The 25,922-nt window shown below is 52.3% G+C and overlaps 5 protein-coding genes across 5 annotated transcripts; all 5 read right to left on the minus strand.

Annotated features, from left to right (window-relative positions):
* Nucleotides 1-1,911: 1,911 nt before the first annotated feature.
* On the minus strand, nucleotides 1,912-4,413 carry LOC135458308 (cathepsin G-like). Its single transcript, XM_064733371.1, has 5 exons — nucleotides 4,356-4,413; nucleotides 3,641-3,794; nucleotides 3,009-3,150; nucleotides 2,635-2,892; nucleotides 1,912-2,091 (listed from the first exon to the last, which is right to left on the minus strand). Exons 1-5 carry the CDS (start codon nucleotides 4,411-4,413, stop codon nucleotides 1,912-1,914), a joined length of 792 nt encoding a protein of 263 aa, XP_064589441.1.
* A 3,211-nt stretch (nucleotides 4,414-7,624) lies between these two features.
* On the minus strand, nucleotides 7,625-10,263 carry LOC135458567 (cathepsin G-like). The gene is made up of 5 exons (XM_064733783.1): nucleotides 10,202-10,263; nucleotides 9,602-9,751; nucleotides 8,969-9,110; nucleotides 8,594-8,851; nucleotides 7,625-8,047 (listed from the first exon to the last, which is right to left on the minus strand). The coding sequence occupies exons 1-5, from the start codon at nucleotides 10,261-10,263 to the stop codon at nucleotides 7,868-7,870; spliced, it is 792 nt and encodes a 263-aa protein (XP_064589853.1). The 3' UTR covers nucleotides 7,625-7,867.
* A 2,368-nt stretch (nucleotides 10,264-12,631) lies between these two features.
* On the minus strand, nucleotides 12,632-15,018 carry LOC135458309 (cathepsin G-like). The gene is made up of 5 exons (XM_064733372.1): nucleotides 14,961-15,018; nucleotides 14,367-14,520; nucleotides 13,733-13,877; nucleotides 13,359-13,616; nucleotides 12,632-12,811 (listed from the first exon to the last, which is right to left on the minus strand). Exons 1-5 carry the CDS (start codon nucleotides 15,016-15,018, stop codon nucleotides 12,632-12,634), a joined length of 795 nt encoding a protein of 264 aa, XP_064589442.1.
* Nucleotides 15,019-18,426: 3,408 nt separating this feature from the next.
* Nucleotides 18,427-20,890, minus strand: LOC135458570 (mast cell protease 1A-like). Its single transcript, XM_064733785.1, has 5 exons — nucleotides 20,833-20,890; nucleotides 20,229-20,382; nucleotides 19,595-19,736; nucleotides 19,221-19,478; nucleotides 18,427-18,682 (listed from the first exon to the last, which is right to left on the minus strand). The coding sequence occupies exons 1-5, from the start codon at nucleotides 20,888-20,890 to the stop codon at nucleotides 18,503-18,505; spliced, it is 792 nt and encodes a 263-aa protein (XP_064589855.1). The 3' UTR covers nucleotides 18,427-18,502.
* Nucleotides 20,891-23,267: 2,377 nt separating this feature from the next.
* Nucleotides 23,268-25,657, minus strand: LOC135458571 (cathepsin G-like). The gene is made up of 5 exons (XM_064733786.1): nucleotides 25,600-25,657; nucleotides 24,995-25,148; nucleotides 24,363-24,504; nucleotides 23,992-24,246; nucleotides 23,268-23,447 (listed from the first exon to the last, which is right to left on the minus strand). The coding sequence occupies exons 1-5, from the start codon at nucleotides 25,655-25,657 to the stop codon at nucleotides 23,268-23,270; spliced, it is 789 nt and encodes a 262-aa protein (XP_064589856.1).
* Nucleotides 25,658-25,922: the final 265 nt, after the last annotated feature.

A 25,922-nucleotide genomic window follows, 5' to 3' on the forward strand; every position in this document is an offset into this window, starting at 1 on the left:
AACACCTCCTCCCCACAGAACCAGTGGTGCATGCCGGCGGCTGGGAAGGAGAAGTTTTCCCGGGGATCTCCATCCCTGATCTGGGGGTCATCTTTCCCCACCAGAACAAGAGAACAACGGTCGCTTTCCGCTGTTTCTCTCGCCCCTGTGGTGCAAACAGCAGTGTTCCTGCTTTCTGCCCCTCAGCACCGCCGCCATCCTGTCTGAGCTTGGAGCCAGAGACAGCGCCTCATGGAGCCACCTCCCTGACAACACTGTTGTTCATGGAGGGAGTCAGGCATTCCAAACCCCAGCGAGAAGCCCCCGACCAAACACAAATAGGTCCAGAAAAAGCGCTGTGTCCCAGAAAAACACTGTTTGAAAGTTTTCAGCAATCAGCTGTCGAGCTGTGCTGCCTCCACTGAGGGACAGGCTGGTCGCAGGGTCCGACGCAGACACTGACATGGAAGACAGAGTCCCTGAGGGCGCTGGGACCGCCGGGGGTGGTAGGGCTGCTTCGCCTGCTAGGACTGATGCAGAGAGAGCGGCCACTGCACACATGGAGGCGGTGGCCACATCTTCTCCTGCTTGTGGGAGCAGCAGTGCAGGCACAATTTGTCACACGGCTGAAGCATTGCTTAGCAAGACACCAGAATCTGTGAGGGGCGGCAGGGCCGCGGGCAGGGCCTGCAGGCGGCTCCGGAGGCGGTGGAAGCGGCAGGGCAGGCAGAGCAGCAGTCAGCGGGGCCTGAGGGGCTGGCGGGGCAGGCGCTCCCGGAGATGGAGCGGTGGGTGTCAGTCTCAGCCCTGGGAGGGGTAAAGGAGGTGGCAGAATCGCTGCAGGGTTGGTCCCCACTATCGCCACCAGCACTGTTGTCATGAATGCAATTCCCGGCTGCGATGCACAGGGACTGGGCATGCTGTGCAGCGAGGGGCTGCCGGCCGCCTCTCTCAGTGAGGGTGGGAGCGGGTCCGCACCCTCCTAGAGTGCGGGGCACGGAGAATTCCACAGCAGATCTGGCCAAGGATCTCCCTCCGTGGCCGCTGGGGCATCCTCAGGCGGGCAGAGAGCAGCGGGGGCACGGCCCCTCTCTGAGACAGGCTGCCATCACTCACTGCTGCTGTCGATCGCCTTGCCCGGCAGCCTGGGCAAAACTGCGAGAGACGCTGCTGCAGCCAGAGCTGCACATGGTACACAGAAGCAGAAACAAAAAAACTCCTCAGCTGTGGGCAAAGTCTCACCTACCTGCGAGGTAGAGGGGGTGGCAACCCGCAGTTTCTGTCCTTGGATGGATCCTTCACCTGCTGGCTCTGGTGGGGGGGTATTAACTCCCCACATGAGGCAAGGTACGCCACCAAATGGGCTCTCTGCCTCAGAACTGAGAAAAGAGCTGTAAACGCTGGATGAATTCGGGGCAGCCCACAGCCCCAATCATATTTCTCCCAGAAATAGGGATCCATGGACTACCAGACGCGTATGTCCAAGGAGCATGTCAGAACTATAAAAATACCATGAAACTTTGCCTGTCTGATAAACTGACAGAAATGTCTTTTCACCATATGAAGAGGCAATCAAGGCGTGAGACCTGTCCTGAATGTCCCACCAATGCTCAGCTTCTCCCAGAGTGTCATCTCCTCATTCTCACACTCAGGGTTTCCATCCAGCTCCCAAGAAGGCTACAGACACAAGTGAGTTTGAACATGCTTTTATTGATGGCCACAAGCAGAGCTGGAGCGGCAGCGGGAGAAAGGGAGCAATGGGAAGCTGGGTGTACTTGGGAGCTGCATTTGTAGCTTGCCAGGAGACTCTCGTTAGTGCCAGAGCCTGTGCCTGCACCACAGGGGCTTCTCTGACTCCACTTCAGCTGCCCCTGGGAGCTTCTGAGCACCAGCAGGTGTTGGATGCATCGTGGAGAAGGGGCAATGAGCATTTTATTTAGAGGATGGAGAGCCAGGAATATCTTGGATTGCAAAACTTCTCAGCTTCTCACGGATCCAGGGCTCAAAGTGTGAGATCCTGGTGAATACCTCAGGGAAGAAGCGAAGTTTTTTTCCACGGGAAACAATGCCATAAGCCTTCTTATTGCAGACTAATGGGCCACCAGAATCACCCTGTGCCATGAAAGGAGTGAGAGGGGTCAGACATGCCACAGCTCAGCTCTCCCTGCCTTAAGCAGCAAGTTTCCTCTTCCCTCCCTCCAGGTGAAGCACCTCCTCTTTCAAGCACCTCCCTCCCTCCAGACACAGCTCTCAGCATTTGTAGCTGCCTCACTACTCCTCTAAGCCCACCCATGAAACAATTCAGGCCTGGAGGCTCTATGAGATTCAAAAATTCTGAAAGAACTTTGACTGCTTTAGACATGGGGAAATATCCAACCCATCTGAGCTAGGATATCACAGGGAATTTACACACCAAAGCACTGGTTAGGCCGGGTAGAACATCCCCAAGTAAGTAAAAAAGCAAATGTTGCTGTTATTTAGGAAAATGTACCCCAATTGAGGGAGCACATCAGCTTCAGAGCTTCTGTGAGGACCCTCAGCTCATCATTCTGGAGGTCCTGGTTCATCCTGGCGTCCCTTGGCTTTCACCTGAGAACTAAGCTGAATTTCCAGTCAAAACCTCCTCCCAAGCTTGCATCTCAAAACAACACTTACCCTCCGAGTTGATTTTTTACGGTTTTCATCACCAACACAGATCATAGTCTGAGGCTGGTAGTTAGAGAAAACCTGCTGACAGATTTTCGCCTTTTGCACCTTCAGTTCCACCTCCATCAAGACATCACTCGGCGGTGGGTCCAGAGATGTCCGGCCCCAGCCAGACACCGTGCATAGATCTCCTGCTCTCACATGTTCATTTTCCTTGGCAAAGGAGATATTTCTCACATACTCATTGATCTCGGCTTTTTTCTTCAGCTGTCAGGCAGAGAGAACATGGGGTTAGAGCCAGCAATGGATGAGAAGCAAGTTGAGAGTTTGGGGAGGCGAGCAGGGGGAGAGCCCTCAGGCAGGAAGGATCTGTTGGGCCATACCTTCAGCAGCATGATGTCATTTTTCCCGCCATTACCAGAATATTCAGGATGGATGAACTTTTTTACAACAGGGATCTTCTGCTGGCTCTGTTCTGGCCTACTTACGTTGTGTGCTCCAAGAATCACAGTGACGCTCACACTCCTGCCAGGAAACACCAAGACATTCCAGCTGCATTGACAGGAACAGCCCCCAGGGCAGGTGGCTGGAGGGAGGTGGTGTTGGAGAAACCTCCCCAGAGCAGCTCTCAGCAAGTTGTCCTCTCTCCCCTGGGTTCTTTCCCGAGCCCAGCTGAGGATCCCTCACCCCACACTGACACAGCTGGCAGCTGCCCCGTGCTGAGCACAAAGGGCAGCAGGGCAGGGGACACACTGGAGCCCTTCTCCAGCAGCAGCTCTAAGCCATGGCAGGAACCATGACCCTGGAGACCCCTGGGAGCATTCCTGTCCCCAAGGACACTCAGCCGCAACCAGGCAGACAATTCCTGCACTCACAGAGGAGAGCTCAGCTCCAGAGATGCCTGCTCTGCCTGAAGAGACACAGGGTTCTGTTTCAGCCCAGAGCAGGGCTCAGGCACCCTGGGACTGTGTGAAACTGGAAAAAAATCACCTGTGCAAGAACAATGGAGTCTTACCCTTTCATATCCACACAGTGAGCTGCTGAGAGCACTGCGTCTGGGCGAATCAAGAATCCTCCACACCTACGAGTGTTTGTCGCATTTTTAATTTTTAAAAAAGCCATGTAGGGTCTGGAGTGGGCCACAGCTTCCTTTCCGCCAGTGATCCTTCCTGGAAGAGAGATGGGAAATGTAAATATAAACATAAATATAAATATATAAATATATAAATATAAATATAAATATAAATATAAATATAAATATAAATATAAATATAAATATAAATATAAATATAAATATAAATATAAATATAAATATAAATATAAATATAAATATAAATATAAATATGCTGCAGTTTCCTGTCAAGTTTGGGGCTGCATGAAAGGAAAGGCTCATCCTCTAAAGCCAGGTGCCAGCGATCCCAACCACTCTCCTTCCTGGGGCCGTCCAAAGCATTGCTGCTGCACAATGCAGAGAAAGACAAGCAGCACTGTCTGGGGTCTGACCACCCCTGGCTCTGGATGACTCCAATGCCATCAAGGGCACAGCTCTAGTGCCTCTAATGCCTCACTGGCTTCAGGCACAGGCTGAGCTGGGAGATGAGAGGAGAGAGGAAAGCAGGAGAGTAGAGCCAGGAGAGAAGGTGAGGCAGGAGCCTTGCCTGAGATTGACTGCTCAGAGTCCATCTGTGCCCTTGCATGTTCCTGTCTAAGTCCCATCTGTGTGTACTCACCAGCCCCAGCCCAGGGCAGAAGGACAAAAGCATTTGTGAGCAGAAGGAGCAGCAGCATCTCCCACCACTGTCCTGAAGAGCCAAAGCAGTGGCTGTGGCCAGGCAGGGGAGAGGAACAGAATGACAACCTCTATATATGTCATGCTGAGCTGACACTGGAAACCTGTGGCCATGTCATTTACTGCTTTTGTTCCCACAACCCCCAAACTGTGGCTTGGTGAGGGGCTAATGAAACATTCTCTGCGGTTTTGTCGCAATCTTCTCAAATAATGGAGAGAAATGGGCTGGTTTAGAGCACCCACAGTGCCCAGGGAGAGGAAAGGGGTGACTGTTGAGTGCATCTTCCATCAGAGACCTTTGGAGAGGGCCTCTGGGACTCTGCATGTGGGCTGATTCTGTCTGGATTTTGTTTTCTTTTTGTTTTTGTTTCCCCCCATCCTCTGATAGCAATGAGGAGAGCTGGCCAGGGTCAGGCAAAGTTCCTGTTTCTTATCAGAGGGGCTAACTGCCATCAGAGATGTCCTTGTGCAATCAGAAACCACCAGTCAGGGTCACTAAGGGACAAGGCCAGTTGGGGCCTCTTGACCTCAGCCCTGGTGTTCTAGGGGATCTGACAAGACCATGGTGATGAGGGAGTCTGAGGTGCAGCTGGGGAGTCGTTCTGTGAGTTCAGTCCAGACCAGCAGGTGCCCTGGTGTGCGGGTTAAGGGCAAATTTGGGAGTAAACCTCCACAGGGGACCCCTCCAGAAACCAAACCCACACAGTCCCTTCCCAAAACCAAGTCGGGAAGGATTCCTTGGAGAGAAGTGGAAAGAACCTGTTTATTTAACAGGCACAGCACCCCCCAGGACACAAAATGAACAATACTGGATGACACCACTCTTTCACCGCTCTGGAAAAGATGACAAATTCAGAAAGGCTCTCTTGGGGGTGGTTACTCTGTTATCAGTCCCTGGCGTGCCGGGGCAGCTGCTGCAGACACAAGGTGCAAACTCTCAGTGTTTCCCCGGCCCCACTCCAGAGCAGGTTCGAGTAGGTCCAAAAAAAGGGAAAGGAAAACAGTCCAGGGAAAAATCAGAATGCTTAGCTAAACTAATGAGGAGAAGCAAAAGCAAGAGCAAAGCTAAAGCCAAGGAAAAACAAAAGCAGCCCTATGTACTGCCCTGTCTCTGTGTCCTTCCAGCTGTGGGGAAGCGGCTGATAACAAATCCAAAACAAAACTTTCACTCTTCCAAGCCAATCTTGAAAGCACAGAATATAATATCCAGCATAAAGAGAACAATGACTGGGGATACAAGCATCATAACATCAACCTAGAAAAATTTTTCTAAAAAAGCTGGAGAGATCTGGGCTGGTTCAGAGCACCAACAGTGCACAGAGAGAGGAAAGGGGTGTGTGTTGAGTGCATGTCCCATCAGAGACGTTTGGAGAGAGCCCCTGGGACCCTGCGTGGCTCGGCTGCTTCTATCTTGATATTTTTTGATTGATTTTTGTTTCCCCCTGTCCTCTGATAGCAATGAGGAGAGCTGGCCAGGGACAGGCAAAGTTCCTGGTTTTTATCAAAGGGGCTAACTGCCATCAGAGATGTCCTTGGGAAATAAGAAACCGCCAGTCAGGGTCACTAAGGGACAAGGCCAGTAGGACCCTCATGACCTCAGCCCGGATGTTCTAGGGAATCTCACAAGTCCATGGTGGTGAGGAAGTCTGAGGTGCAGCTGGGGAGTCATTCTGTGAGCCCAGTCCACACCAGCAGGTGCTCTGGGCAGGTTCAGGGCTGGCTGAGACACAGCTGGAGCTCAGGCGAGGACCAGGCTCAGGGTGTCCCCATGAGAAGGGAGCAGCCGTGCCTGGGCCCTCTCTGAGTCCTCCCTGGCAGCTCTGGGTCAGTGTTACAGCCTGGAAGCGACTCAGCCCCTGTTTCCATGACCCTCCTTAGGCCATGAGCCCAGCCAATGAAACCTCCAGGATCTGTGACTGTCCCGCTCTAGGCTATGTTTACATGTGTCCCCAGACCCCTCCTAGCAAGCCAGACAGTCCCATCCCAGGATTCCATCCCCTCTTGCGTTAAAGCCACTGTTTTTCTCTTTTGCACACTCTCCCACTGCCCCTCTTCGATCCGCATGGATTCCGCGCTCCACCCGCGCTCTGCCGGCACCTGCGTGGGGCAGCTCTTGGCAGCCAGCACCGCTCTGCACCACGAGAAAGAGGAACACCCACATGGTGATAAGTCCCTGATCTTGGCCTTATCACCGAGCGATGCAGGATAGTCCAGATAACTCAGTCCCTCTGGGAGACAGAGTGCCCCAATACCCAGTCAGCTCGCAGCCGCTGCAGGCTGCCCTTAGCAAGCTCAGTGATTCTCAGCTCTTTGGTGATTCTCAGCTCTCTTAGGATTTCAGTTCTTTGCTTGCTTGCTAGGGCGCCTTTGGCTGAGGCAGAAGCAGGCGTGGGAGAGGAGAAGGAGAGGTCCTGGCAGTTCCACAGCAATGGTTTATTGGGGAGTCTGCGAAGGGTTCCAGCGACAGCTCTTCTTCTGTCAAATGGGCTAAAACAGCCCCTTTTTATAGGTTATAGGGGGATCCAAACTTATCGAATAGAAAGGGTCAGGAGAAAGTGACCTATGAGGTTACAGAGATAAGCTATGGGGCCAGTGGCAGTAGAAGACAGGAGCTTATTTTGCTGTCATCTCATGACTCAGCTGTTCCTACAGTTAAGTCTCCATCCTCTATGGTGCCCTCCTAAGCTGCATGGGGTCTGCTACAGTGTGGCATCAGCTGCCGTGGGAGAAATTGCAGCCCTGGGCGCAGCTGTGGCTCCTGCCAAGGGAGAGATCACAGCCACGGCTGCTGCCACGGCCGCTGCCCACGAGTGTTGTGTCCCCTGCCTCGCTTCAGCGCTGCCCCTGCCGCGGGAAAGAACAGCTCCTGTGCCATGCTGCCAATACCGCGCGGCGCCAGCCCGACACTGCTTCTGCATGGGAAAGAACTAAAGCAGCTCGAAGAAGCAAGCAAAGAGTCCTTCCTTTTTTCCTTTGCCCTGATCCTTTGGTGTTGGGTCGACAATTATTGGATGCCTCTGGTGGTTTAGAACCCCAGCCAGTGGCTGAACTGTGATCCGGACTGCTGGCAGCGTGCAGCCACTCAAGGACCACACATGGTCCTGGCACATCTGCCGATCAACAACCACAATCAAGGACACAACATCAGTCACCTCCTCATTCTCACACTGAGGGTTTGAATCCATCTGCCAAGAAGGCTGCAGACACAAGTGAGTTTGAACATACTTTTATTGATGGCCACAAGCAGAGCTGGAGCAGCAGTGAAAGGAAGGGAGCAATGGGAAGCTGGGTGCACTTTGGACTTGCTTTTACAGCTTGTCACGAGGACTGTCGTTAGTGCCAAAGCCTGTGCCTGCACCACAGGGGCTTCTCTGACTCCACTTCAGCTGCCCCTGGGAGCTTGTGAGCACCAGCAGGTGTTGGATGCATCGTGGAGAAGGGGCAATGAGCATTTTATTCAGACAACGGAAAGCAAGGAATATCTTGGAGAGAAAACCTCTTCAGCTGCTGATGGATCCAGGGCTCAAAGTACGAGATCCTGGTGAATGCCTCAGGGAAGATGTTGTGTACAGGTGCATGAGAAACAATGCCATGAGCCTTCTTATTGCAGACTAATGGGCCACCAGAATCACCCTGTGCCATGAAAGGAGTGACAGGGGTCAGACATGCCACAGCTCAGCTCTCCCTGCCTTAAGCAGCAAGTTTCCTCTTCCCTCCCTCCACGTGAAGAACCTCCTCTTCCAAGCACCTCCCTTCCTCCAGACACAGCTCTCAGTGTTTGTAGCTGCCTCACTACTCCTCTAAGCCCACCCATGAAACAATTCACGCCTGGAGGCTCTATGAGATTCAAAAACTCAAAAGAAGAACAGTGACCTACTTTAGACATGGGGAAATATCTAACCCGTCTGAGCAAGGATATCACAAGGAATTTACACACCAAAGCACTGGTTAGGCCAGGTAGCACATCCCCAAGTATGTAAAAAAGCAAATGTTGCTGATATTTAGGAAAATGCACCCCAATTCCGGGAGCACATCAGCTTCAGATTTTCTGTGAGGGCCCTCAGCTCATCATTCTGAAGGTCCTGGTTCATTCTGCTGTCCTTTTGCTTTCACCTCGGAACTAATCTGAATTTCCAATCCCAACCTCTTCCCAAGCTTGCAGCCCAAAACAACACTTACCTTGTAAGATGCTTTTTTATTGTTTTCATCACCAACACAGATCATAGAGTGAGGCTGATAGTAAAGGAAAAACTGCTGACAGATCTCCTCCTTTTGCACCTTCAGTTCCACCTCTCTCAAGACATCACTCGGCGGCGGGTACAGAGATGTCCGGCCCCAGCCAGACACCGTGCATAAATCTCCTGCTCTCACATGTTCATTTGCCTTGGCAATGGAGATACATTGCACATACTCATTGATCTTGGCTTTTTTCTTCAGCTGTCAGGCAGAGAGAACATGGAGGTTAGAGACAGCAAAGCATGAGGAGCAAGTTGAGAGTTTGGGGAGGTGAGGAGGGGGAGATCCCTCAGGCAGGAAGGATCTGTTGGGCCATACCTTCAGCAGCATGATGTCATTTTTGTAGCCTTTACGGGAATATTGAGGATGAATGACCCATTTTTCAACAGGGATCTCCTGCTGGCTTGGTTCTTGGCTACTTATGTAGTGGGCTCCCAGAATCACAGTGACGCTCACTATCCTGCCAGAAAACACCAAGACATTCCAGCTGCATTGACAGGAACAGCCCCCAGGGCAGGTGGCTGGAGGGAGGTGGTGTTGGAGAAACCTCCCCAGAGCAGCTCTCAGCAAGTTGTCCTCTCTCCCCTGGGTTCTTTCCCGAGCCCAGCTGAGGATCCCTCACCCCACACTGACACAGCTGGCAGCTGCCCCGTGCTGAGCACAAAGGGCAGCAGGGCAGGGGACACACTGGAGCCCTTCTCCAGCAGCAGCTCTAAGCCATGGCAGGAACCATGACCCTGGAGACCCCTGGGAGCATTCCTGTCCCCAAGGACACTCAGCCCCAACCAGGCAGACAATTCCTGCACTCACAGAGGAGAGCTCAGCTCCAGAGATGCCTGCTCTGCCTGAAGAGACACAGGGTTCTGTTTCGGCCTGGATCAGGGCTGAGGCACTCTGGGATTGTGTAAGACTGGAAAAAAATCACCTAGTACAAGAAAAATGGAATCTTACACTTCTATATCCATGCAGTGAGCTGCTGAGAGCACTGTGTCTGGGCGAATCAGGAATCCTCCACACCTACTAGTGTTTGTTGCGTTTTTAACTTCTAAATAAGCCATGTAGGGTTTGGAGTGGACCTTAGCTTCACATCCACCAATGATCCTTCTTGGAAGAGAGATAGGAAATGTTAATATGAATGTCAAATATAAATGTTATTATAAATGTTTATATGCTGCTCTTTCCTGTCAAGTTTGGGGCTGCATGAAAGGAAAGGCTCATCCTCTAAAGCCAGGTGCCAGCAATCCCAACAACTCTCCTTCCTGGGGCTGTCCAAAGCATTGCTGCTGCACAGTGGAGAGAAAGACAAGCAGCACTGTCTGGGGTCTGACCACCCCTGCCTCTGGATGACTCCAATGCCATCAAGGGCACAGCTCTAGTGCCTCTAATGCCTCACTGGCTTCAGGCACAGGCTGAGCTGGGAGATGAGAGGAGAGAGGAAAGCAGGAGAGTAGAGCCAGGAGAGAAGGCGAGGCAGGAGCCTTGCCTGAGATTGACTGCTCAGAGTCCATCTGTGCCCTTGCACGTTTCTGTCTAAGTCCCATCTGTGTGTACTCACCAGCCCCAGCCCAGGGCAGAAGGACAAAAGCATTTGTGAGCAGAAGGAGCAGCAGCATCTCCCACCACTGTCCTGAAGAGCCAAAGCAGTGGCTGTGGCCAGGCAGGGGAGAGGAACAGAATGACAACCTCTATATATGTCATGCTGAGCTGACACTGGAAACCTGTGGCCGTGTCATTTACTGCTTTTGTTCCCACAACCCCCAAACTGTGGCTTGGTGAGGGGCTCATGAAACATTCTCTGCGGTTTTGTCACAATCTTCTCAAATAATGGAGAGAAATGGGCTGGTTGAGAGCACCCACAGTGCCCAGGGAGAGGAAAGGGGTGACTGTTGAGTGCATCTCCCATCAGAGACCTTTGGAGAGAGCTCCTGGGACTCTGCATGTGGGCTGATTCTGTCTGGATTTTGTTTTCTTTTTGTTTTTTGTTTCTCCCCATCCTCTGATAGCAATGGGGAGAGCTGGCCAGGGTCAGGCAACGTTCCAGTTTCTTATCAGAGGGACAAACTGCCATCAGAGATGTCCTTGTGCAATCAGAAACCACCAGTCAGGGTCACTAAGGGACAAGGCCCATTGGGGCCTCTTGACCTCAGCCCTGGTATTCTAGAGGATCTGACAAGACCATGGCGATGAGGGAGTCTGAGGTGCAGCTGGGGAGTCGTTCTGTGAGCCCAGTCCAGACCAGCAGGTGCTCTGGGCAGGTGCAGGACTGGTTGAGACACAGCTGGAGCTCAGGCGAGGACCAGGCTCAGGGTGTCCCCATGAGAAGGGAGCAGCCGTGCCTGGACCCTCTCTGAGTCCTCCCTGGCAGCTCTGGGTCAGTGTTACAGCCTGGAAGGGACTCAGCCCCTGTTTCCATGACCCTCCTTTGGCCATGAGCCCAGCCAATGAAACCTCCAGGATCTGTGACTGTCCCGCTCTAGGCTATGTTTACATGTGTCCCCCCAGACCCTTCCTAGCAAGCCAGACGGTCCCATCCCAGGATTCCATCCCCTCTTGCGTTAAAGCCACTGTTTTTCTCTTTTGCGCACTCTCCCACTGCCCCTCTTTGAGCCGCGTGGATTCTGCGCTCCACCCGCGCTCTGCCGGCACCCGCGTGGGGCAGCTCTTGGCAGCCAGCACCGCTCTGCACCGCGAGAAAGAGGAACACCCACATGGGGATAAGTCCCTGATCTTGGCCTTATCACCGAGCGATGCAGGATAGTCCAGATAACTCAGTCCCTCTGGGAGACAGAGTGCCCCAATACCCAGTCAGCTCGCAGCCGCCGCAGGCTGCCCTTACCAAGCTTAGTGACTCTCAGCTCTTTAGTGATACTCAGCTCTCTTAGAATTGCAGCTCTTTGCTTGCTTGCTAGGGTGCCTTTGGCTGAGGCAGAAGCAGGTGCAAGAGAGGGGAAGGAGAGGTCCTGGCAGTTCCACAGCGAAGGATTATTGGGGAGTCCGCGAAGGGTTCCAGAGACAGTTTTTCTTTTGTCGAATTGGCTAAAGCAGCCCCTTTTTATAGGTTATAGTGGAATCCAAACTTGTCCCATAGTAAGGGTAAGGGAGAAGTGACCTATGAGATTACAGAGATAAGCTATGGGGCCAGGCGTAGAAAAAGACAAGAGCTTATTTTGCTGTCTCACCATGACTCAGCAGTTCCTACAGTTAAGTCTCACTGCTCCATCCAGCTCTCCTAAGCTCCATGGGGTCTGCTACAGTGTGCCATCAGCTGCCGTGGGAGAGATCGCGGCCTTGGGCGCAGCTGTGGCTCCTGCCACGGGAGAGATCGCGGCCACGGCCGCTGCCCCTGCCCACGAGTGTTGTGTCCCCTGCCTCGCTTCGGTGCTGCTCCTGCCACGGGAAAGAACAGCTCCTGTGCCGCGCTGCCGATTCCAGGCAATGCCACCCCAGCACCACATGTGCGTGAGAAATAACTAAAGCAGCTCGAAGAAGCAAGCAAAGAGTCCTTCCTTTTTTCCTTTGCACTGATCCTGTGGTGTTGGGGCCACAATTATCAGATGCCTCTGTGGTTTAGGACCCCAGCCAGTGGCTGAACCGTGATCCAGCCTGCTGGCAGCAGAGGCAGGGCACGGCCACGCCTAGAACATGTGCCTGTCAACCCCCGCAATCAGGACACAATATCCGTCACCTCCTCATTCTCACACTCAGGGTTTGAATCCAGCTCCCAAGAATGCTGCAGACACAAGTGAGTTTGAACATGCTTTTATTGATGGCCACAAGCAGAGCTGGAGCGGCAGTGGGAGGAAGGGAGCAATGGGAAGCTGGGTGTACTTGGGAGCTGCATTTGTAGCTTGCCACGGAGACTCAGTGCCAAAGCCTGTGCCTCCACCACAGGGGCTTCTCTGACTCCACTTCAGCTGCCCCTGGGAGCTTGTGAGCACCAGCAGGTGTTGGATGCATTGTGGAGAAGGGGCAATGAGCACTTTAGACACAGGATGGAGAGCCAGGAATATCTTGGAGTGAAAGCCTCTTCAGCTCCTCACGGATCCAGGGCTCAAAGTGGGAGATCCTGGTGAATGCCTTAGGAAATAGGCGATGCTTTATTCCATGAGAAACAATGCCATAAGCCTTCTTATTGCAGACTAATGGGCCACCAGAATCACCCTGTGCCATGAAAGGAGTGAGAGGGGTCAGACATGCCACAGCTCAGCTCTCCCTGCCTTAAGCATCAAGTTTCCTCTTCCCTCCCTCCATGTGAAGAACCTCCTCATCCCAGCACCTCCCTCCCTCCAGACCCAGCTCTCAGTGTTTGTAGCTGCCTCACTGCTCCTCTAAGCCCACCCGTGAAACAATTCACGCCTGGAGGCTCTCCGAGATTCAATATTTTCATAAGAAGAACATTGAACTAATTTAGACATAGGGAAATATCTAACCCGTCTGAGCTAGGATATCACAAAGAATTTACACACCAAGGCACTGGTTAGGCTGGGTAGAACATCCCCAAGTATGTAAAAAAGCAAATGTTGCTGATAGTTAGGAAAATGCACCCCAGTTGAGGGAGGACATTGGCTTCGGATCTTATATGAGGACCCTCAGCTCATCATTCTGGAGGTCCTGGTTCATCCTGGTGTCCTTTGGCTTTCACCTGAGAACTAAGCTGAATTTCTAGTCACAACTTCCTCCCAGGCTTGCAGCCCAAAACAACACTTACCCTGTAAGTTGTTTTTTTACGGTTTTCATCACCAACACAGATCATAGACTGACGCTTGTACTTAGAGAAAACCTGCTGACAGATTTTCTCCTTTTGCACCTTCAGTTCCACCTCCATCAAGACATCACTCGGCGGTGGGTCCAGAGATGTCCGGCCCCAGCCAGACACTGTGCATAATTCTCCTGCTCTCACATGTTCATTTTCCTTGGCAAAGGAGATATTTCGCACATACTCATTGATCTCGGCTTTTTTCTTCAGCTGTCAGGCAGGGAGAACACGGGGTTAGAGCAAGCAATGGATGAGGAGCAAGTTCAGAGTTTGGGGAGGAAAGCAGGGGGAGATCCCTCAAGCAGGAAGGATCTGTTGGGCCATACCTTCAGCAGCAAAATATCATTTATAAAGCCTTCACGGGAATATTGAGGATGGATGACACATTTTTCAACATGGATTTTCTGCTGGCTCGGTTCTTTCCTACTTACGTTGTGGGCTCCCAGAGTCACAGTGAAACTCACTATCGTCCTGCCAGGAAACACCAACACATTCCAGCTGCATTGACAGGAACAGCCCCCAGGGCAGGTGGCTGGAGGGAGGTGGTGTTGGAGAAACCTCCCCAGAGCAGCTCTCAGCAAGTTGTCCTCTCTCCCCTGGGTTCCTTCCCGAGCCCAGCTGAGGATCCCTCACCCCACACTGACACAGCTGGCAGCTGCCCCGTGCTGAGCACAAAGGGCAGCAGGGCAGGGGACACACTGGAGCCCTTCTCCAGCAGCAGCTCTAAGCCATGGCAGGAACCATGACCCTGGAGACCCCTGGGAGCATTCCTGTCCCCAAGGACACTCATCCCCAACCAGGCAGACAATTCCTGCACTCACAGAGGAGAGCTCAGCTCCAGAGATGCCTGCTCTGCCTGAAGAGACACAGGGTACTGTTTCAACCCAGAGCAGGGCTGAGGCACTCTGGGACTGTGTGAGACTGGAAAAAATCACCTGTGCAAGAACAATGGAGTCTTACCCTATTTCATCCACACAGTGAGCTGCTGAGAGAACTGCATCTGAGCGAATCAGGAACCCTCCACACCTACTAGTTTTTGTCGCATTTTTAATTTTTAAAAAAGCCATATAGGGTCTGGAGTGGGCCACAGCTTCCCTTCCGCCAATGATCCTTCCTGGAAGAGAGATGGGATATGTTAATATGAATGTTAAATATGAATATAAATATAAATATGCTGCTGTTTCCTGTCAAATTTGGGGCTTCATGAAAGGAAAGGCTCATCCTCTAAAGCCAGGTGCCAGCGATCCCAACAGCTCTCCCTCCTGGGGCTGTCCAAAGCATTGCTGGGGCAGAGTGGAGAGAAAGACAAGCAGCACTGTCTGGGGTCTGACCACCTCTGCCTCTGGATGACTCCAATGCCATCAAGGGCACAGCTCTAGTGCCTCTAATGCCTCACTGGCTTCAGGCACAGGCTGAGCTGGGAGATGAGAGGAGAGAGGAAAGCAGGAGAGTAGAGCCAGGAGAGAAGGTGAGGCAGGAGCCTTGCCTGAGATTGACTGCTCAGAGTCCATCTGTGCCCTTGCATGTTCCTAAATCCCATCTGTGTGTACTCACCAGCCCCAGCCCAGGGCAGAAGGACAAAAGCATTTGTGAGCAGAAGGAGCAGCAGCATCTCCCACCACTGTCCTGAAGAGCCAAAGCAGTGGCTGTGGCCAGGCAGGGGAGAGGAACAGAATGACAACATCTATATATGTCATGGTGAGCTGACACTGGAAACCTGTGGCCGTGTCATTTACTGCTTTTGTTCCCACAACCCCCAAACTGTGGCTTGGTGAGGGGCTCATGAAACATTCTCTGCGGTTCTGTCACAATCTTCTCAAATAATGGAGAGAAATGGGCTGGTTGAGAGCACCCACAGTGCCCAGGGAGAGGAAAGGGGTGTTTGTTGAGGGCATCTCCCATCAGAGACCTTTGGAGAGAGCCTCTGGGACTCTGCATGTGGGATGATTCTGTCTGGATTTTGTTTTCTTTTTGTTTTTTGTTTCCCCCCATCCTCTGATAGCAATGAGGAGAGCTGGCCAGGGTCAGGCAAAGTTCCTGTTTCTTATCAGAGGGGCTAACTGCCATCAGAGATGTCCTTGTGCAATCAGAAACCACCAGTCAGGGTCACTAAGGGACAAGGCCAGTTGGGGCCTCTTGACCTCAGCCCTGGTGTTCTAGAGGATCTGACAAGTCCATGGCGATGAGGGAGTCTGAGGTGCGGCTGGGGAGTCGTTCTGTGAGTTCAGTCCAGACCAACAGGTGCCCTGGTATGCTGGTTGAAGGCAAATTGAAAGAAACATCCACAGGGGACCCCTCCAGAAACCAAACCCACACAGTCCCTTCCTAAAACCAAGTCGGGAAGGATTCCTTGGAGAGAAGTGGAAAGAACCTGTTTATTTAACAGGCACAGCACCCCCCTGGACACAAAATGAACCATACTGGATGACACCACTCTTTCATCCCTCTGGAAAAGATGACAAATTCAGAAAGGCTCTCTTGGGGCTGGTCACTGTTATCAGTCCCTGGGGTGCTGGGGCAGCTGCTGCAGCCACAAGGTGCAAACTCTCAGTGTTTCCCAGGCCCCACTCCAGAGCAGGTTTGAGTAGGTCCAAAAATGGGAAAGGAAAACAGTCCAGGGAAAAATCAGAATGCTTAGCTAAACTAATGAGGAGAATCAAAAGCAAGAGCAAGAGCAAAGCTAAAGCCAAGCAAAAAGCAAAAGCAGCCCTATCTACTGCCCTGTCTCTGTGTCCTTCCAGCTGTGGGGAAGTGGCTGATAACAAATCCAAAACAAAACTTTCACTCTTCCAAGCCAATCTTGAAGGCACAGAACATAATATCCAGCATAAAGAGAACAATGACTGGGGATACAAGCATCATTACGTCACCCTAGAAAAAAATTTCCAAAAACACTGGAGAGATCTGGGCTGGTTTAGAGCACCAACAGTGCACAGAGAGAGGAAAGGGGTGTGTGTTGAGTGCATATCCCATCAGAGATGTTTGGAGAGAGCCCCTGGGACCCTGCGTGGCTCAGCTGCTTCAATCTTGATATTTTTTGATTGTTTTTTTGTTTCCCCCTGTCCTCTGATAGCAATGGGCAGAGCTGGCCATGGACAGGCAAAGTGCTTGTTTTTTTTATCAGAGGGGCTAACTGCCATCAGAGATGTCCTTGGGAAATAAGAAACCGCCAGTCAGGGTCACTAAGGGACAAGGCCAGTGGAGCCTCATGACCTCAGCCCGGATGTTCTGGGGAATCTGACAAGTCCATGGTGGTGAGGAAGTCTGAGGTGCAGCTGGGGAGTCATTCTGTGAGCCCAGTCCAGACCAGCAGGTGCTCTGGGCAGGTGCAGGGCTGGCTGAGACACAGCTGGAGCTCAGCTGAGGACCAGGCTCAGGGTGTCCCCATGAGAAGGGAGCAGCCCTGCCTGGGCCCTCTCTGAGTCCTCCCTGGCAGCTCTGGGTCAGTGTTACAGCCTGGAAGGGACTCAGCCCCTGTTTCCATGACCCTCCTTTGGCCATGAGCCCAGCCAGTGAAACCTCCAGGATCTGTGACTGTCCCGCTCTAGGCTATGTTTACATGTGTCCCCCCAGACCCCTCCTAGCAAGCCAGACAGTCCCATCCCAGGATTCCATCCCCTCTTGCGTTAAAGCCACTGTTTTTCTCTTTTGCGCACTCTCCCACTGCCCCTCTTTGAGCCGCGTGGATTCTGCGCTCCACCCGCGCTCTGCCGGCACCCGCGTGGGGCAGCTCTTGGCAGCCAGCACCGCTCTGCACCGCGAGAAAGAGGAACACCCACATGGTGATAAGTCCCTGATCTTGGCCTTATCACCGAGCGATGCAGGATAGTCCGGATAACTCAGTCCCTCTGGGAGACAGAGTGCCCCAATACCCAGTCAGCTCGCAGCCGCTGCAGGCTGCCCTTAGCAAGCTCAGTGATTGTCAGCTCTTTGGTGATTCTCAGCTCTCTTAGGATTTCAGCTCTTTGCTTGCTTGCTAGGGCACCTTTGGCTGAGGCAGAAGCAGATGCGAGAGAGGAGGAGGAGAGGTCCTGGCAGTTCCACAGCGATGGTTTATTGGGGAGTCTGAGAAGGGTTCCAACGACCGCTCTACTTCTGTCGCATGGGCTAAAACAGCCCCTTTTTATAGGGTGTAGGGGAATCCAAACTTGTCCAATAATAAGGGTCAGGGAAAAGTGACCTATGAGGTTACAGAGATAAGCTATGGGACCACGGTAGAAAAAGACAGGAGCCTATTTTGCTGTCTCCTCATGACTCAACTGTTCCTACAGTTGAATCTAAGGCCTCCATGGAGCTCTCCTAAGATGCTTGGGGTCGGCTACAATGTGGCATCAGCTGCCCTGTAAGAGATTGCTTCCTTGGGCGCAGCTGTGATGCCTGCCAAGGGAGAGATCGCGGCCATCTGTGCAGGTGTGGCTCTTTCCATGGGAGAGATCGCTGCCACGGCCGCTGCCGCTCCCAGTGACCACGAGTGTGGTGTCCCCTGCCTCGCTTCAGCGCTGCTCCTGCCCCAGAAAAGAACAGCTCCTGTGCCGCGCTGCCGATTCCACGCGGCGCCACCCCGACACCACTTCTGCACGGGAAAGAACTAAAGCAGCTCGAAGAAGCAAGCAAAGAGTCCTTCCTTTTTTCCTTTGCCACAATCCTTTGTTGTTGTGTCCAGAATTATCAGATGCCACTGGTGGTTTAGGACCCCAGCCAGTGGCCGAACTGTGATGCGGCCTGCTGGCAGCGCGTAGGCACTCCTGGCACAGGTGCCGATCAACCCCCGCAATCAGGACACAATATCAGTCACCTCCTCATTCTCACACTCAGGGTTTCCATCCAGCTCCCAAGAATGCTGCAGACACAAGTGACTTTGAACATGCTTTTATTGATGGCCAGAAGCAAAGCTGGAGAAGCAGTGAGAGGAAAGGAGCAATGGGAAGCTGGGTGTACTTGGGAGCTGCATTTGTAGCTTGCCACGCAGACTCTCCTTAGTGCCAAAGCCTGTGCCTGCACCACAGGGGCTTCTCTGACTCCACTTCAGCTGCCCCTGGGAGCTTCTGAGCACCAGCAGGTGTTGGATGCATTGTGGAGAAGGGGCAATGAGCATTTTAGTCAGAGAATGGAAAGCAAGAAATTGCCTTGCGTGAAAAACTCTTAAGCTTCTTGCGGATCCAGGGCTCAAAGTGCGAGATCCTGGTGAATACATCAGGGGAGAGACGGCCACCACATCCATGAGAAAGAATGCCATGAGCCTTCTCATTGCAGACTAATGGGCCACCAGAATCACCCTGTGCCATGAAAGGAGTGAGAGGGGTCAGACATGCCACAGCTCAGCTCTCCCTGCCTTAAGCAGCAAGTTTCCTCTTCCCTCCCTCCAGGTGAAGCACCTCCTCTTCCCAGCACCTCCCTCCCTCCAGACCCAGCTCTCAGTGTTTGTAGCTGCCTCACTACTCCTCTAAGCCCACCCATGAAACAATTCAGGCCTGGAGGCTCTATGAGATTCAAAAACTCAAAAGAACACATTGACCTACTACAGACATGGAGAAATATCTAACCCATCTGAGCAAGTAAATCACAAGGAATTTTTAGCCCAAAGCATGGTCAGGCTGGGTAGAACATCCCCAGGTAAGTAAAGAAGCAAATGTTGCTGATAGTTGGAAAATGCACCCCAGTTGAGGGAGCACATGAAATCAACAGCTGCAGAGGTTCTGTGAGGACCCCCAGCTCATCATTCTGAAGGTCCTGGTTCATTCTGCTGTCCTTTTGCTATCACCAGGGAACTAAGCTGAATTCCCATTCACAACCTCCTCCCAAAACAACACTTACAGGGGCAGTTGCTTTTTTATTATCTTCATCACCAACACAGATCATAGACTGACGCTGGTATTTACTGGAAAGCTGCTCACATATTTCCTCATTTTGCACCTCCATGTCCACCTCCATCAAGACATCACTCATGTCCCCTTCTGTAGATGTCCGGCCCCAGCCAGACACCGTGCATAAATCGCCTGCCTTCACACATTCGTGGTTCTCAGCAATGGAGATACATCGCACATTCTTAGTGATCGTGGCTTTTTCATTCAGCTGTCAGGCAGAGAGAACACGGGCTTAGAGTAGGCAATGGATGATGAGAATGTTCAGAGTTTGGGAATCTGAGCAGGGGGAGATCCCTCAGGCAGGAAGGATCTGTAGGGCCGTACCTTCAGCAGCACAATGTCATTCTTCCCATCTTTACAGGAATATTTAGGATGGATGACCCATCCTGCAACAGAGATCTTCTGCTGGCTGCATTCTTCGTCACTAATGTTATGGGCTCCCAGAATCACAGTGACGCTCTCTATCCTGCCAGGAAACACCAAGACATTCCAGCTGCATTGACAGGAACAGCCCCCAGGGCAGGTGGCTGGAGGGAGGTGGTGTTGGAGAAACCTCCCCAGAGCAGCTCTCAGCAAGTTGTCCTCTCTCACCTGGGTTCCTTCCAGAGCCCAGCTGAGGATCCCTCACCCCACACTGACACAGCTGGCAGCTGCCCCGTGCTGAGCACAAAGGGCAGCAGGGCAGGGGACACACTGGAGCCCTTCTCCAGCAGCAGCTCTAAGCCATGGCAGGAACCATGACCCTGGAGACCCCTGGGAGCATTCCTGTCCCCAAGGACACTCAGCCCCAACCAGGCAGACAATTCCTGCACTCACAGAGGAGAGCTCAGCTCCAGAGATGCCTGCTCTGCCTGAAGAGACACAGGGTTCTGTTTCAGCCTGGATCAGGGCTGAGGCACTCTGGGACTGTGTAAGACTGGAAAAAAAATCACCTAGTACAAGAAAAATGAAATCTTACTCTTCTATATCCATGCAGTGAGCTGCTGAGAGCACTGCGTCTGGGCGAATCAGGAACCCACCACACCAACTAGGTTTTGAGCCACTTTTAATTTCTAAAAAAGCCATGTAGGGTCTGGAGTGGTCCTTTACTTCTCGTCCACCAATGATCCTTCCTGGAAGAGAGAGAGGAAATGTTAATATGAATGTTAAAAATAAATGCTAATATAAATGTTTATATGCTGCTCTTTCCTGTCAAGTTTGGGGCTGCATGAAAGGAAAGGCTCATCCTCTAAAGCCAGGTGCCAGTGATCCCAACAACTCTCCTTCCTGGGGCTGTCCAAAGCATTGCTGGGGCACAATGCAGAGAAAGACAAGCAGCACTGTCTGGGGTCTGACCACCCCTGCCTCTGGATGACTCCAATGCCATCAAGGGCACAGCTCTAGTGCCTCTAATGCCTCACTGGCTTCAGGCACAGGCTGAGCTGGGAGATGAGAGGAGAGAGGAAAGCAGGAGAGTAGAGCCAGGAGAGAAGGTGAGGCAGGAGCCTTGCCTGAGATTGACTGCTCAGAGTCCATCTGTGCCCTTGCATGTTCCTGTCTAAGTCCCATCTGTGTGTACTCACCAGCCCCAGCCCAGGGCAGAAGGACAAAAGCATTTGTGAGCAGAAGGAGCAGCAGCATCTCCCACCACTGTCCTGAAGAGCCAAAGCAGTGGCTGTGGCCACGCAGGTGACATGTACAGAATGGCCAGTACTGAACCTCTATATATGTCATGTGGAGCTGACACAGGAAACCTCAGCCTGCCTGTAGCTGTGTCATTTACTGCTTTTGTTCTCACACCCCCCAAACTGTGGCTTTGTGAGGGGCTCATGACAGGTTCTCTGCTCTTTTGTCACGATCTTCTCAAAAAATGGAGCGAGCTGGGCTGGTTCAGAGCACCCACAGAGCTCACAGGAAGGGGAAAGTGTTTTGTTGAGTACATATTCCATTAGAGATGTTTTGAGATAGCCGTTGGAAACCTGCATGCAGGATGCTTCAATCAGGATATTTTTTCCTTTTTTTTTTTTGTTTCCCCCCATCCTCTGAAAGAAATGGGGAGCACTGGCCAAGGTCAGGCAAAGTTCCTGTTTCTTTTATCAGAGGGGCTAACTGCCATCAGAGATGTCCTTGGGAAATCAGAAACTGCCAGTCAGGTTCACTAAGGGACAAGGCCAGTTGGGGCCTCTTGACCTCAGCCCAGATGTTCTAGGGAATCTGACAAGTCCATGGTGATGAGGAAAGTCTGAGGTACAGCTGGGGAGTCATTCTGTGAGCCCAGTCCAGACCAGCAGGTGCTCTGGGCAGGTGCAGGGCTGGCTGAGACACAGCTGGAGCTCAGCTGAGGACCAGGCTCAGGGTGTCCCCATGAGAAGGGAGCAGCCCTGCCTGGGCCCTCTCTGAGTCCTCCCTGGCAGCTCTGGGTCAGTGTTACAGCCTGGAAGGGACTCAGCCCCTGTTTCCATGACCCTCCTTTGGCCATGAGCCCAGCCAGTGAAACCTCCAGGATCTGTGACTGTCCCGCTCTAGGCTATGTTTACATGTGTCCCCCAGACCCCTCCTAGCAAGCCAGACAGTCCCATCCCAGGATTCCATCCCCTCTTGCGTTGAAGCCACTGTTTTTCTCTTTTGCGCACTCTCCCACTGCCCCTCTTTGAGCCGCGTGGATTCCGCGCTCCACCCGCGCTCTGCCGGCACCCGCGTGGGGCAGCTCTTGGCAGCCAGCACCGCTCTGCACCGCGAGAAAGAGGAACACCCACATGGGGGTAAGTCCCTGATCTTGGCCTTATCACCGAGCGATGCAGGATAGTCCGGATAACTCAGTCCCTCTGGGAGACAGAGTGCCCCAATACCCAGTCAGCTCGCAGCCGCCGCAGGCTGCCCTTAGCAAGCTCAGTGATTGTCAGCTCTTTGGTGATTCTCAGCTCTCTTAGGATTTCAGCTCTTTGCTTGCTTTCTAGGGCGCCTTTGGCTGAGGCAGAAGCAGATGCGAGAGAGGAGAAAGAGAGGTCCTGGCGGTTCCACAGCGATGGTTTATTGGGGAGTCTGCAAAGGGTTTCAGCGACCGCTCTACTTCTGTGAAATGGGCTAAAACAGCCCCTTTTTATAGGTCATAGGGGAATCCAAACTTGTCCAATAGTAAGGGTCAGGGAGAAGTGACCTATGAGGTTACAGAGATAAGCTATAGAGTGAGGGGTAGAAGAAGACAGGAGCTTATTTTGCTGTCTCTTCATCATTTAGCAGTTCCTACAGTTAAGTCTCAATCCTCCATGGATCTCTCCTAAGCTCCATGGGGTCTGCTACAGTGTGCCATCAGCTGCCGTGGGAGACATCGCGGCCTTGGGCACAGCTGTGGCTCCTGCCACGGGAGAGATCGCGGCTGTGGCCGCTGCCCACAAGTGTTGTGTCCCCTGCCTCGCTTCGGTGCTGCTCCTGCCATGGGAAAGAACAGCTCCTGTGTCGCGCTGCCGATTCCAGGCGGCGCCAGCCTGACACTGCTTCTGCACGGGAAAGAACTAAAGCAGCTCGAAGAAGCAAGCAACGAGTCCTTCCTTTTTAACTTTGCCCCAGTCCTTTATTGTTGTGTGCAGAATTATCAGATGCCGCTGGTAGTTTAGAACCCCAGCCAGTGGCTGAACTGTGATCTGGCCTGCTGGGAGGGCAGCCACTCCTGGCACAGGTGCCGATCAACCCCTGCAATCAGGACACAATATCAATCATCACCTCATTCTCACACTCAGGGTTTGTATCCAGCTCCCAAGAAGGCTGCAGACACAAGTGACTTTGAACATGCTTTTATTGATTGCCACAAGCAGAGCTGGAGCGGCAATGGGAGGAAGGGAGCAATGAGAAGCTGGGTGTACTTGGGACTTGTATATACAGGTTGCCACGCAGACTCTCCTTAGTGCCAAAGCCTGTGCCTGCACCACAGGGGCTTCTCTGTGTCCACCTTAGCTGCCCCTGGGACATTCTGAGCACCAGCAGCTGTTGGATGCATTGTGGAGAAGGGGCAATGAGCATTTTAGTCAGAGAATGGAAAGCAAGGTATTATGTTGAGTGAAAACTTCTTCAGCTGCTTTCGGATCCAGGGCTCAAAGTGCGAGATCCTGGTGAATACCTCAGGGAAGAGGCTGTCATCATACATATGAGAAAAAATGCCATGAGCCTTCTTATTGCAGACTAATGGGCCACCAGAATCACCCTGTGCCATGAAAGGAGTGAGAGGGGTCAGACATGCCACAGCTCAGCTCTCCCTGCCTTAAGCAGCAAGTTTCCTCTTCCCTCCCTCCACGTGAAGAACCTCCTCTTCCCAGCACCTCCCTCCCTCCAGACACAGCTCTCAGCATTTGTAGCTGTCTCACTACTCCTCTAAGCCCACCCATTAAGCAATTCAGGCCTGGAGGCTCTATGAGATTCAAAAACTATAAAAGAACATTGAACTAGTTTAGACATGGGTAAATATCTAACCCATCTGAGCAAGGATATCACAAGGATCTTACACCACAAAGCACTGGTTAGGCTGGTTAGAACATCCCCAAATATGTACAAAAGGAAATGTTGCTGAGAGTTAGGAAAATGACCCCCAATTGAGGGAGCACATGGGCTTCAGAGCTTCTGTGATGACCCTCAGCTCATCATTCTTAAGGTCCTGGTTCATTCTGGTGTCCTTTGGTTTCCACTAGAGAACCAAGTTTAATTTTCAGTGCCAACCCTCTCCAATTCTTTCAGCCCAAAACAACACTTACCTCGTAAGCTGCTTTTTCACTGTATTTATCACCAACACAGATCATAGACTGGCGCTCGTAGTCACCGGAAAATTGACATCTTTTCTCATTTTGCACCTCCAGGTCCACCTCCATCAAGACATCGCTCACCAATGATTTCAGAGATGTCCGTCCCCAGCCAGGCACATTACATTTAGCTCCTTCTCCCACACGTTCATTTTTCTTGGCAATGGAGATCAACTTCACATTCTTGTTGATGACAGCATTTTTCTTCAGCTGTCAGGCAGAGAGAACACGGGGTTAGAGCCAGCAAAGGATTAGGAGCAAGTTGAGAGTTTGGGGAGCTGAGCAGGGGGAGAGCCCTCAGGCAGGAAGGATCTGTTGGGCCATACCTTCAGCAGCACAATGTCATTTTTGAAGTCATCAGGGCAATATTGAGGATGGATGACCCATTGTCTCACACGGATCTTTTGCTGACTCTGTTCTCGGCTCTTTCTGTTGTGGGCTCCCAGAATCACAGTGACATTCTCTATCCTATCAGGAAACACCAAGACACTCCAGCTGTATTGACAGGAACAGCCCCCAGGGCAGGTGGCTGGAGGGAGGTGGTGTTGGAGAAACCTCCCCAGAGCAGCTCTCAGCAAGTTGTCCTCTCTCCCCTGGGTTCCTTCCCGAGCCCAGCTGAGGATCCCTCACCCCACACTGACACAGCTGGCAGCTGCCCCGTGCTGAGCACAAAGGGCAGCAGGGCAGGGGACACACTGGAGCCCTTCTCCAGCAGCAGCTCTAAGCCATGGCAGGAACCATGACCCTGGAGACCCCTGGGAGCATTCCTGTCCCCAAGGACACTCAGCCCCAACCAGGCAGACAATTCCTGCACTCACAGAGGAGAGCTCAGCTCCAGAGATGCCTGCTCTGCCTGAAGAGACACAGGGTTCTGTTTCAGCCTGGATCAGGGCTGAGGCACTCTGGGACTGTGTGAGACTGGAAAAAAATCACCTGTGCAAGAACAATGGAGTCTTACCCTTTTATATCCACACAGTGAGCTGCTGAGAGCACTGCGTCTGGGCGAATCAGGAACCCTCCACAGGAATAATTTTTTGGATCACCTTGAATTTCTAAAAAAGCCATATAGGGTCTGGAGTGGGCTTTAACTTTCCTTCCACCAATGATCCTTCCTGGAAGACCGATGGGAAATATTAATATGAATGTTAAATATAAATGTATAATATAAATGTTAATATGCTGCTGTTTCCTGTCAAGTTTGGGGCTACATGAAAGGAAAGGCTCATCCTCTAAAGCCAGGTGCCAGTGATCCCAACAACTCTCCCTCCAGGGGCTGTCCAAAGCATTGCTGCTGCACAATGCAGAGAAAGACAAGCAGCACTGTCTGGGGTCTGACCACCCCTGGCTCTGGATGACTCCAGTGCCATCAAGGGCACAGCTCTAGTGCCTCTAATGCCTCACTGGCTTCAGGCACAGGCTGAGCTGGGAGATGAGAGGAGAGAGGAAAGCAGGAGAGTAGAGCCAGGAGAGAAGGCGAGGCAGGAGCCTTGCCTGAGATTGACTGCTCAGAGTCCATCTGTGCCCTTGCACGTTCCTGTCTAAGTCCCATCTGTGTGTACTCACCAGCCCCAGCCCAGGGCAGAAGGACAAAAGCATTTGTGAGCAGAAGGAGCAGCAGCATCTCCCACCACTGTCCTGAAGAGCCAAAGCAGTGGCTGTGGCCAGGCAGGTGACAGGTACAGAATGGCCCGTATAGAACCTCTATATATATCATGTGGAGCTGACACAGGAAACCTCAGCCTGCCTGTAGCTGTGTCATTTACTGCTTTTGTTCTCACACCCCCCAAACTGTGGCTTTGTGAGGGGCTCATGACAGGTTCTCTGCTCTTTTGTCACGATCTTCTCAAAAAATGGAGCGAGCTGGGCTGGTTCAGAGCACCCACAGT

The sequence above is a fragment of the Zonotrichia leucophrys genome, chromosome 27 (genome assembly GCF_028769735.1).
Source record: "Zonotrichia leucophrys gambelii isolate GWCS_2022_RI chromosome 27, RI_Zleu_2.0, whole genome shotgun sequence".
In the NCBI taxonomy this organism is placed as follows: Eukaryota; Metazoa; Chordata; class Aves; order Passeriformes; family Passerellidae; genus Zonotrichia; species Zonotrichia leucophrys.

Excerpts from the sequence above, each read along its gene's own strand:
- LOC135458570 (XM_064733785.1), bottom strand. The coding sequence starts at position 20,890 with ATGCTGCTGCTCCTTCTGCTCACAAATGCTTTTGTCCTTCTGCCCTGG. Across the intron at positions 19,737-20,228 it reads CACTGCATGGATATAGAAGA|GATAGAGAGCGTCACTGTGA; the intron begins GTAAGATTTCAT and ends GTTTCCTGGCAG. Across the intron at positions 19,479-19,594 it reads ATGACATTGTGCTGCTGAAG|CTGAATGAAAAAGCCACGAT; the intron begins GTACGGCCCTAC and ends TCTGCCTGACAG.
- LOC135458567 (XM_064733783.1), bottom strand. The coding sequence starts at position 10,263 with ATGCTGCTGCTCCTTCTGCTCACAAATGCTTTTGTCCTTCTGCCCTGG. Across the intron at positions 9,111-9,601 it reads CACTGCATGGATATAGAAGT|GATAGTGAGCGTCACTGTGA; the intron begins GTAAGATTCCAT and ends GTTTTCTGGCAG. Across the intron at positions 8,852-8,968 it reads ATGACATCATGCTGCTGAAG|CTGAAGAAAAAAGCCAAGAT; the intron begins GTATGGCCCAAC and ends TCTGCCTGACAG.
- LOC135458308 (XM_064733371.1), bottom strand. The coding sequence starts at position 4,413 with ATGCTGCTGCTCCTTCTGCTCACAAATGCTTTTGTCCTTCTGCCCTGG. Across the intron at positions 3,795-4,355 it reads TCTGCCCTGGGCTGGGGCTG|GAAGGATCACTGGCGGAAAG; the intron begins GTGAGTACACAC and ends TCTCTCTTCCAG. Across the intron at positions 2,092-2,634 it reads GTAAAAAATCAACTCGGAGG|GGTGATTCTGGTGGCCCATT; the intron begins GTAAGTGTTGTT and ends TTCATGGCACAG.
- LOC135458571 (XM_064733786.1), bottom strand. The coding sequence starts at position 25,657 with ATGCTGCTGCTCCTTCTGCTCACAAATGCTTTTGTCCTTCTGCCCTGG. Across the intron at positions 25,149-25,599 it reads TCTGCCCTGGGCTGGGGCTG|GAAGGATCATTGGTGGAAGG; the intron begins GTGAGTACACAC and ends TCGGTCTTCCAG. Across the intron at positions 23,448-23,991 it reads GTGAAAAAGCAGCTTACGAG|GGTGATTCTGGTGGCCCATT; the intron begins GTAAGTGTTGTT and ends TTCATGGCACAG.
- LOC135458309 (XM_064733372.1), bottom strand. The coding sequence starts at position 15,018 with ATGCTGCTGCTCCTTCTGCTCACAAATGCTTTTGTCCTTCTGCCCTGG. Across the intron at positions 13,878-14,366 it reads CACTGTGTGGATGAAATAGG|GACGATAGTGAGTTTCACTG; the intron begins GTAAGACTCCAT and ends GTTTCCTGGCAG. Across the intron at positions 12,812-13,358 it reads GTAAAAAAACAACTTACAGG|GGTGATTCTGGTGGCCCATT; the intron begins GTAAGTGTTGTT and ends TTCATGGCACAG.